General features: G+C 42.4%; 2 protein-coding genes across 7 annotated transcripts; one reads left to right on the top strand and one right to left on the bottom strand.

The window, feature by feature from the left end:
* Window positions 1-1,189: 1,189 nt before the first annotated feature.
* LOC311103374 (UNC93-like protein MFSD11) lies at window positions 1,190-6,991 on the bottom strand. Its single transcript, XM_084144937.1, has 14 exons — window positions 6,765-6,991; window positions 6,404-6,578; window positions 6,235-6,290; window positions 5,688-5,795; window positions 5,485-5,564; window positions 5,293-5,389; window positions 5,116-5,174; window positions 4,731-4,872; window positions 4,368-4,408; window positions 4,199-4,264; window positions 3,878-4,003; window positions 3,538-3,712; window positions 2,952-3,087; window positions 1,190-2,762 (listed from the first exon to the last, which is right to left on the bottom strand). The coding sequence occupies exons 2-14, from the start codon at window positions 6,497-6,499 to the stop codon at window positions 2,601-2,603; spliced, it is 1,344 nt and encodes a 447-aa protein (XP_084001063.1). The 5' UTR covers window positions 6,500-6,578; window positions 6,765-6,991; the 3' UTR covers window positions 1,190-2,600.
* Window positions 6,992-7,031: 40 nt separating this feature from the next.
* On the top strand, window positions 7,032-10,476 carry LOC311103645 (serine/arginine-rich splicing factor 2-like). 6 transcript variants are annotated; one of them, XR_014610106.1, is made up of 4 exons: window positions 7,032-7,836; window positions 8,210-8,504; window positions 9,631-9,694; window positions 10,129-10,476. XR_014610106.1 is itself a non-coding variant. In XM_084145253.1 (3 exons), the coding sequence occupies exons 1-2, from the start codon at window positions 7,478-7,480 to the stop codon at window positions 8,487-8,489; spliced, it is 639 nt and encodes a 212-aa protein (XP_084001379.1). In that variant the 5' UTR covers window positions 7,236-7,477; the 3' UTR covers window positions 8,490-8,504; window positions 9,631-10,476. The 6 variants fall into 6 exon arrangements, 4 of the variants coding, with proteins under 4 accessions (XP_084001379.1, XP_084001377.1, XP_084001378.1 ...); XR_014610107.1 differs by having other exon boundaries at window positions 7,239-7,866; XM_084145253.1 differs by having other exon boundaries at window positions 7,236-7,836; window positions 9,631-10,476.
* Window positions 10,477-10,546: the final 70 nt, after the last annotated feature.

Below are 10,546 nucleotides of genomic sequence, written 5' to 3'. Positions count from 1 at the left end.
ATTATGTTTTGGGGCAGATTCCCCTAAATGATTTGGGGCCTATCTTATGACAAGCAAAATTGTGCATCACAGGCAAATCAAAGTTTCAACAAAGTTTGACAGTTGATCAAGGGAGGGAGCACTGCCACAGCAGCAGCGTTCAACTTTCACCTGTCCTCGTATGACATTATTTCAATTTAAAATAAAATTATAACTCAGCGATATTAATAAATACATTTTGAGGAAGAGCCTGTCTCACCTTGGACACGCCGTCCTCACTTGCCTGAGCCTTGCGGCGGAGCTGCATCAACTGCCACATGTCGTTGACCGGTGTTGTGGTTGAGGCAGTGCGGCTCAGCAGATCTGTACCGCTAGGAAGCTTCTCCAACGCGGCCATCTGTCTCTCTATCTGCCGCAGTTTGTCCTCCATGTGATGGTACGGGCTAGAGGACTTGGTCAGAGGCGGCCCATGGGGCTGCTGTGGCGGAGCATCCTCCTCTCTCCAGCCGGTGGTCATATTTTGAATTTTCAGGTGTCCCAGGATAGCGTGGAGGAGGGTATGCAACGCATTGAAGTTGACAGCTCCAACATCAGGTGTCCCGATCGACAGGTTCACCAAATCGAACAAACTAATGTCAGCTGACATTTTGGCTCACACTACTTTTGGGTTTCAATGTTTAAAAAAAATATTTACGAGGGATATGAAAGATATAGTTTCTTCCAATATATAAACGCCAGAATGATTCAATTAAATAAGATCAAAAAACTACAGGATCGAACACAAACAATATAGATGTAAAAATTATAGAAAAAAATACTTTGTTTCGTCTGCACCAAATAAAAAAAGTGTCTGTAAATTAGAATTAAATCTTCCCTACATAGTTACTTTTCAACACCTTCTCGTGGCTACTCAATCTCGGTTGTTTCTTATTCCAATGCCATTTGTACCTTGCTTTAAACATTGTTTTAATTTGGTTCTAATCTCTCACGCCTACCCTAGAACCTTATTGGACGTAACACTGACAGTAGCCTCCTTCCGTTACACAATAATCGCATCCCATATTTTGACTCACAGCGTCTCTGGTTGCTGAGCAACAAGGCAGGCATCGAATCGTCATCAGGTAGGACAAGGGTTGTGTTGTTGAGAATGTATGCAAAGCATCACCTGTTCTCACCCCAGGTATGCAAAAAGGAGCATACAGACACTAAAAAAGGCTAAAAATTACAATTTAATCATAATAATAAATTCATAAAATAATCGTACATATCCTAGTGTTTTTCTAAATGCAACTACATTCAAGTAGAAACCTGGTTCATAATGCATAACACGTTGTAGTTCATTCCCTCAAAATCCTATTGATTGCCTCACATCCAATAGCTCTGGCGCTGAACAATCTTCAAACTCAGTTTTCATGCTCCACCGAACAACTGAACTCTACATTCAGCAATCCACACAATGAATGCCATGATTAATGAGTTAGACTATACATTTTTGGCAAAGAGCACAAACATTGTAAACAGTTTATGACCTCAATCGAAATTGCATGATGAAAATGTAAAAGAAAAAATGTTTCAATGTGAGTTCTAAATAAAACCATAGCCTCATAAACTCATAAGCTCAGAGTTCTTCAATGTGACATTTAACAGAGCAATATAACCTAGTGCAGTTTAGACATTAAAATTCTGGTCTACATTTTATGATTCACCATTCATCCAACAGCCATATTTACCATGGCTATGCCATCATCCTCAAGACACTATGTATGGCCTTTTGGATCCCACTTTTGACTAAACCTATGGAATACTACAGATACTCTGAAAGCGTGATGCAAATATTGACAAAGAAATAACATTTACAGCATTGTTCAACAATTTGGTATGGATTTCACTATAACAAAATAATTAAAATTGCAATAAGCTAGTGTATATGTGTCTTGATAATTTCTCCCTTTATGACAAATGCCATCTTACAAGAAATCTAGATGCAGTGGAGTCCTGATAAATGCAATGGCTTGGGAGTGTTCTAAATGTGTATACTAAACCTGAGCATGCAGAAGTGAAAAGTGTATATTTGAATTGGAACTGGTCAACTGTACTGCATGTAAACAGAGTTTGTACATATCCGATGTGCGCTTATCAAGACTCAACTGTACTACGTTTTCTTCTATCAAATGTAAGTACAATAGTAAGATTCATGTTGAGCCTGGAAACTTTGGTAGGAATAGCAGTCTCTAGCTAAACCTTAGTTATATAAAATGTCAATGACTACTGCACATTGAAACCAACCAGCTGAACATCTACATAAAGACACAAGCACAGTGAATGACATTGAACGTGAAAATAAAGGCTCCTCTGTGCACAACTGATTCACTCCAAGTAGAGTAAAACATACAGTATTAAATTGTCTCATACACTTGAAAGGCAAAAATCAATAGAGCTGTGAATGACTATGCTAAAACAGTCTCTGCTTATTGGGGCGGAGGTGGGCCAGTCAAAATATCAGTTGAAGGATTCCAAAGGATAGCTGGGTTGATAGGAAGGTGTTACACTGACTCTTCCCCGGATGACCTGTCCAGGTGTGAATAGTTCCTCTCACCGTGGCCCCCTCCTCCCATAGGTTGTCATATGCTGTCATAGTCAGTGTCACGTCTGCTGGAGACCACCATCCACTCAGCCACGAAGAAGGATAGCGTGCCCAGGAAGCCCACCACAACCATGATGAGCAGCTGCCAGTGCAGCAGGAGATAGTTACTGTAGAAGAAGGCCAGGGCTGCTGCGATGGACTGTGGAGGACAAGAGCACCAAGTTACACCACTGTAATACAACAACAGTGGATAGCAAGTATGGGGAATCGAGGGATATATCATGCAAATAACTCAATGTTAAATTTCTTCAAATCATTCCGAGTAATACATCACCACCATAGTTAGCAAACCATACCGTGTGTGTAGGCCTAACAGATATCAATGTACCTGGACAAACTTGAAAACAGCGAAGGCAGGAGCGCTGTCCTCCCGGAACATGAATCCCACAATGCTCAGCAGCTGGGTGTTGAAGCAGCTGTCCCCCAGGCCCAGCAGGAAGCTGCACAGCAGAGCCACCGCAACACTGAACACACAATACAGTCAAAAATACAGCAGAGCCACCTCAACACTGAACACACAATACAGTCAAAAATACAGCAGAGCCACCTCAACACACAATACAGTCAAAAATACAGCAGAGCCACCTCAACACTGAACACACAATACAGTCAAAAATACAGCAGAGCCACCTCAACACTGTGGACACACATCAGAACACAACAGGTTAAGCAAATAAGGCAACGCCACCTCAACACTGAACAGACAACATCCCAGGTTAATACAGACATGGAACTTTACACAATCTGCAGTAACCTGATATCAGAGTTAAAATGCAATTATGCACTACTGCTACACTTAACATAATGCTCATGTCCTGACCTACTGTATCCTTATGCAAAGTACAGTAGAATTGTTGTAATAGTAATCTATGGTGATTGTTAAATGGGCCATCTGAGTAAGCCCTGCTGTGTACCTGGGGGTGATGTATGCCTGCAGGTGTGTGCCCTCCTCTGGTGCAATGGGGGCATCACTGGCGATGTTTAGGAAGATCAGGTAAAAGGCCACGAAGTGAGTGATCAGCCCCAGCAGCACCACCGGGTTCCTCCCAAACCGGTTGCACTTGTTCAGCATCCCAAACACGCCCCCTCCTGGACACACAGAGGCACAGCAAAAACAGAGGCATTGACTTCCTCATCAGTCCCTTCCTGGCAACCCAGTTTTATCTGCTTTCATAACCTCACGTGTATCATGTGATGCGAAACAGCATTGAAGATAAAAAAACTACTTAGAATCAACAGTGGTAACATACTCACCTAGGATCTCTCCCAGGCCAATGAAAATGCCAGAGAGCCCGATCAGACTCTTGGCATCGTCCCCAAATCGTGTCATGGCTCCTATACATGTCCCGTATACCCCGCTGTAAAATGTCAGCTCTAGGCCTGAAGGTGGAGACGGAGCAAGAGTTACACACATAGAATCTATGGTTACGCATTCAAACATACTCAATGTCAATTGAATATGCATCCGTTTATATTTTTATAATTGTATACTAGCATCCACTGAAAGAAGTTTCCTCATATTGGAAATAGCCCAAACCAGCTTTTTGCTGAAGGAATTTGAATTAATTTGCTCACCTGTGTATGCTATGGAGATACTTAGCAGTAGCATCTCTTTAGTGACAGACAACTGCAACGCTTTCTCTGTAAGAAGAGGGCACATATCAGTCAGCTGAGCTCTGGGCCTTTGTGGATATTGCTGATAAGACAGATTGAAGTAAGTTGCAACCAATTAACTCTGACTCACTGAAAGCGTCCAGAGCCTGGGAACCGAGACCTGGAGTCGCTCTGCAAGGAAGAGAAATCCATAAATAAACTTAAGTACAGCCTATTCAAACATAGAGAAATACAGAATTATCCAGATTCAACCCAGGCCTATGGAGGAATACGCTGTACCTTACATACAACGGCAGGTACAGAATGCACAAACACCATTTGTATGGCATATCTATTAGTATATCAATATTTGATGTGTGTATGTATGCATGACAACATGCGTGATTCTGGTCAATAAAAGGGTAGATAAGGACAATCTTTCTTGTGCTAGTTTACTCTAACATTAGACCTAGACCATGTTTTCCAGCCCAGCCTGTCTGCAGACTGCACTCACACAACGATAGAGGCGCTCTCTGTGGACTCAGACGCCTCGGAGGGTGTGGCCTCAGGCTCTGGCTTCTGGATCAGGAAGAACAGGAAGCTGCCCACCAGGCTGATGACCGTGAGAGAGATGAACACTGTCTGGCGATCCTTGTCTAGACACACACACACACACACACACACACACACACACACACACACACACACACACACACACACAACCAGCATGTGTCAGTAACTTATGGCCAAAATGAGATTTCCTCATTATGTCAAGGGAACTTAGGGAATGCTAGATACTATAAAAAGGAAAGGGGAAAAGACTAATGAATCTAGGTAGAATACGTTCAAAACATATTTACATCGTTATAGTAAAAAGTTAACCAAAACTGATGACATACCTGATATGTGAACATGGCCATGCCAGGCAAAATAAATATACATGTTTCCAAAGAATAAGCTGCAAAATGAGATAAATACATGTTAGGCAGTGCAACACCATGGATTCAGTACTAGGGTGAAAAAGCTATGCTAAACAGTGCTGCAATCAATACAGTTATGCTGATAAGAAGAAGTACCTGAACTGTAGCAAGGCCCAGAAAATACCACTGTTCCTGCCAATGGTGGCATCTGTAGAGTTGATGGTGAGTAGGTTCCCCTGAGCTGTCCACAATACTAGGCCACAGATGGAGAGAGAAAAGAAAGGGGGTTATGTGGTAATAGAGATACGAGTCTTTAATTCTCAAGTAAGAATAGCACAGTCTTCTTACTTGCAGCTGCTATTCCAACTACTACAGAGGCTGTGTAGAAGCTCCAAGTGAAGGGGTGGATGAACATGGCAATGTATCCACTGATGGAAACAAAACATTGAACAGCTTTAACATCTCAGAGAGAATTGGTAAAGAAACAGTTCTATAAACAGGTATAGGCTACAGTGGGTTGATTTAAAGAAAGGTCAAAAGAGTGTGCTCACCTGTATACTAATCCACTAAAGAACATGGACAATTGGGGTCCTATAACAGCCACTACTGAGGGAGCAATCAGGTTGGATGCAGAGAAAACTCCATAGATGATGGCCATGCTACATGTAAAGACATGTGTAAAAACGAATTAGATGATATTGCGCCAATGTAATACCGCTATTCATAGAAAATGTTAGCAACATGGCTACAACTGCAGGCATTTTATTCTAAGTCACTAAGGATGTGTTTGAATTTTTAAAAAGCCAGGTGTTTGCCTGCCACGGGTGGTGTCATTAAGATGTCCATAAAGGCCAACAGCAGCAATTAAGTCAAACGAGGCCCTACAACAGCACAGTCATATGCATGTTATTTACGTAATACCTCGGCAAACTGGGATATTGTAGAGAACTGAAAGTCAACTTTGTTGTCTAAACTGGGCAGATTCAATTACTTACCTTTGGAGACCTATTTGAGAGAGAGACAGGATTACGATCTTCCAACAGTTCTAATCTTTATCATAGGACAAAGTCACAGTATTTCAGCATCACAATGAATTACCTTGTGTATCCACTCCCATGGAATTCAGTGCTGTTGAAACTCTTGATCACAGTTTGCTGAAAAAGCACGAGACATAAACAAATGACACCATCAATATCAATTTCCCCTGTAGGTTCCCTACAGTTGTGTGGTTTGAATTTCTATGTATCATTTGTCAGTTCAACCATACCTCTATATTGCCGCATGTTTGGAAAGCAGTGAACATGAACATAAATCCAAAACCCAGGATTATGATGTTCAAGAGTGTCTTTCCCTCTGGACCCATGCTTGCTGCAGGGTGTCACTGTAATATTACTTGACGAAATGGGTTAGTTAAAAAACCTTTGAAGGGGCCCACAGCTCATCTGAAAAAGAACAGAATCAAAATAACCTTGTTGAGAAATTTGTAGAAAGGTTGGGAAATACAAACAATGCTATGAATATGAACTATTGTCCAAACAATACATATCTAGCTAGATCTGCTACCAAATAATCACTACAGTACTTCCTTGCTTTTGTCTGTTTAGCCATTTGAGAAGAAAACAACTTACCGACTCGGGTGCTGCACTGTATAGTCCTTGTTTGTGCAAGCTACATAGTTAGCAAACCAATAACGACTTGTGGAGTTAGCAGATGGACTCAAATCCTAGAAAGAATCCAACAATAATGTACTAGGCTACAATACTTTCCCCCGTCTAGTGTAAAACAGTCTTTGAATAATTATCAGTAAGTGACCGAAACTGTTCGTCATGTGAGATAAATCAGCTGACATTGCACCGCCGTATAACCCAAAGCCTACTGGGAAACTGAGTTTATTTGCTAGTCTGATGTCACTCTCGTTTCCGGGTCAAACATTTTAAAACATTACTGAATTGAAAGTATTTTCTATTTGTGTCCCATCCAAGTTATTTGTATATAATATCATATGTTTTGGGGTATTGAATTATGATTCAAAATGTGTAATTTGAAGATTTGTGTTGCTTTTCCCTCCAAATAAATACGCAGCAGCGTTCCTCATCAACCTCATTCAACGAGGAGGAGCAAGGGACGACAGCTCGTGCAAACAAATGGTCTGTGCTAAGGAAATCGTCATAAATTTGGAAAGCTATATTGCAGTTTTTTAAGAAAAACTCGACATATAGCGAGCAAGGTGTTTAAGTACGATACTTTTAATCAAAAACTTTAAGCGGGTGTTGACCTTTCACCTTCTTTCTGATAGTACCGTTGCGTGTTTGTTAGCTAGGCTAGCTAAGCTATCTGCAACATGAGTTATGGTAGGCCCCCGCCCGATGTTGAGGGCATGACTTCTCTTAAAGTGGATAATCTGACGTACCGAACCTCACCTGAGACCCTTCGCCGTGTCTTCGAAAAGTATGGTAGGGTAGGAGATGTTTACATCCCCCGAGATCGTTATACGAAAGAGAGCAGAGGGTTCTCCTTTGTGCGATTCCATGACAAGCGGGATGCAGAGGATGCGATGGACGCGATGGATGGTGCCGTGCTGGACGGGCGCGAGCTGAGAGTCCAGATGGCACGCTACGGACGTCCCCCAGATTCTCACCATGGAGGTGGTGGTGACCGTGGAGAGCGTGGTGACCGTCGGCGTGGAGGTGCTCCCCGGAGGTACGGGGGTGATGGCCGACGAAGTAGGAGGTAAGAGCTGAGCACATGGTTAAGTAGTTGCTCTAGCTCTCCTTCGATTGGGTCGTTTTTCATTGTTGGCTATGTGATAATTATTTACAGTGAAATTTACGTTTACTTGGCTAACGTTAGTTATGACGCATAATGTTGGTGTAGGAACTTGAATGTTGTAACGGTAACGCTACCTTATGGCCCTTGTATCGATTATGAAGCGTCAAGCAGCCACCATTACATGCATGGTTAATTGACCGGATAACTTAGCAGCGTTTTGAGAGTGTTGTGGACTTACGTTTACAACTGTTTTTTAGATAGGCGATAACTCAGCACACCGAACTTACTCTAGTTTTCCCCACAGTCCCAGGCGTCGGAGACGTAGCAGATCCCGGAGCAGAAGCCGATCTCGTTCCCGCAGCCGTTCCCGCAACAGCAGATCAAGGTCCCGTTCCTACTCTCGCTCCAAGTCCCGCTCCCCTAAGAGAGACAAGGCAAAGTCCCCATCCAGGTCCCGCTCCAAATCCAAGACCCCTAAATCAAAGTCCCGTTCCAGGAGCCACACCCCTGCAGAAAGAGGCTCAAGGTCAAGATCCAAGAGCCAGCCCAAGTCACCTGGGGAGAATGGAGCTGAAACCCCATAGATGAGTGACAAAATGGTAAGTGTTGGGCAAGGAGATGGGAAAACCTTAACACTACCTTTTTGTAAATTGTTTGAGGTGAAGTCTAGCGTTACACTAAATTGTATGAATAGCATGGGGAGGGTGATGTGTGGGATGGATTTGCACTATGTCTCCCTTTTCCACGGTTATCTGTGGTTGAATAGAAGGGGGTTGGTTGTGGGATGTCTTGACAAAATGTCAGCTGCTTTAAGTCTTTTTCCACCTCAAAATGGTTATGCATATTACTGTAACACTGGGCATGGCAAAGAGGAATGGAAAACTGTCCCATATGGTTGTTGCCTTAAACCCACATTTGATGGATTTTTGGGACTATTCCTTTGTCACAATTTTACTCTGTCCTGCCCAATGTTCCGGTTTGTTATCAGTGTAGAGGAAATGTAGGTCCGTTCTTGAAATGTACATCTGTGGTATTTGAAAATACACTTACCATAAAAATAAAATGTTCAAAAAAATCTGGAATTCTTTCCTCCAAGCTGCGGAATCCTGTTTGCAAAAGAGGAGTTTGAGGCAGTATGAGCAGTTAGTGAGCTGGGTGTGTGAGCTGTCCGGGCACCTGCTGCTGTGGGGGTTGCTATGGAGCAGGCCGGTTGCAGGTTGCAGGCCGGTTGCAGGTTGCAGTCAGTGTTGGGGTGGTGTTGAGGTACGTCTGCAGGACAATGGACAGAAGCCTTGCATTGTCCTCCAGGTCATGCTCTCGGCCTTTTTGGGGGCAAATACTTGTGCTCAGGAGGGAACCAAGGTTTGTCTGACTCTGGTTTCTCATGACAAGATTTCTCATTTTGTGAAGCCCGGGCGTCTCTTGACGTTGGTTCCTTCCTTGAACCAACAATGTTCACCCATCAGAAATGGGTTGGCATAGCTTTTGATTTGGCAATTTTTTTTCAAATGTAGACTAGTTTTCCTACTAATAAGGGGGAAATGTGCTATGCACATGACCTTGGCATTACATTGCCAGCTGATTATGGCCTGGAGGTGTCTCCACGTCTATCTGGAGGGAGGGGTGGTCAAGTTAACAAGTCGTCGCCACTTCATTACTAGAGGTTTAAGGCTATTTGTTTTCCAACACCTGTTTCTTACAGCTTGTCTTTCAAACCTTTTTCAGATTAGACGCCAATGAGGACTTCAGACTGAGGACCCTGTCCATACAATGATTTCTGGTGTAAAAGGTTATTATTGTATCTTGATCTGAAGGCTTTTTTTGTTTGCCCAGACTAGGCTTGTCTTTCATTGTGCAATGTTTAAAAAATAAATAAAAATACTTAATGTGCTTTTGAGGTAGATGGGCTAATACTGCTGGGATTTCAATTTGTTGGATTGCATGGCTATTTTCAGTATCTAAAACTGTCATAGTGAAGATTTGCTGACCTAGCTTTTACAACTGTTATTTTGGGTTTCATGAAGAGAACTGTAAAGGAAGTTATGGGGTTAGTGAAAGGCCATTACAGAAGTTTTAAATGGATAGGGCTTCCAAAAGCTTTTACAATAAGTATGGAAAGAACCAGGCACAGATTTACTTGCAAGTGAACTTTGCTATGTAGGTTTATCTTTCATTAATTTAATTGTGACTCTAATCTTCTCTCCTGTATTTTTTGTGCACTAGGCGCAGTTGTGTAGCAGTTGAGTATTTGCTGGTTAGCTGTTAAGGTGGCGTGTTGCAGTGCTTGGCTGTTTCCAGTGTTCTCCGGAATGCCCCTGTGGCTACAATGCTGTGATGGTGGCCAACTTAAATGGCTGCTACAAATTCACCATCGGTAGAATGCCTGTCTTTCTTTCAACACAAGTTTTAAATGTTCTCTAATTCGGAGCAGTATGGTATGCTATTTTTTTTTCATTCTCAAACAGAACCGATGCATTCTGTCTTGCCCTTTTGTGCATTCCTTTTCCCCCTTGCAAGAGTCTGTATAGGTGTCCAATGTGAAAGCTAATAAAAATTGTCTTCTAAAATGTTTTGGTTGCGTGTTATCAATTTCATTCTAAAACTTAATTTGACAGAACATTACTATACAACTTTCTCAGAC

The sequence above is a fragment of the Coregonus lavaretus genome, assembly GCF_964263955.1.
Source record: "Coregonus lavaretus genome assembly, chromosome: 28".
Classification (NCBI taxonomy): domain Eukaryota; kingdom Metazoa; phylum Chordata; class Actinopteri; order Salmoniformes; family Salmonidae; genus Coregonus; species Coregonus lavaretus.
Note: the sequence above shows the minus strand (reverse complement) of the source record. Positions and strands in the feature narration are given on the sequence as shown.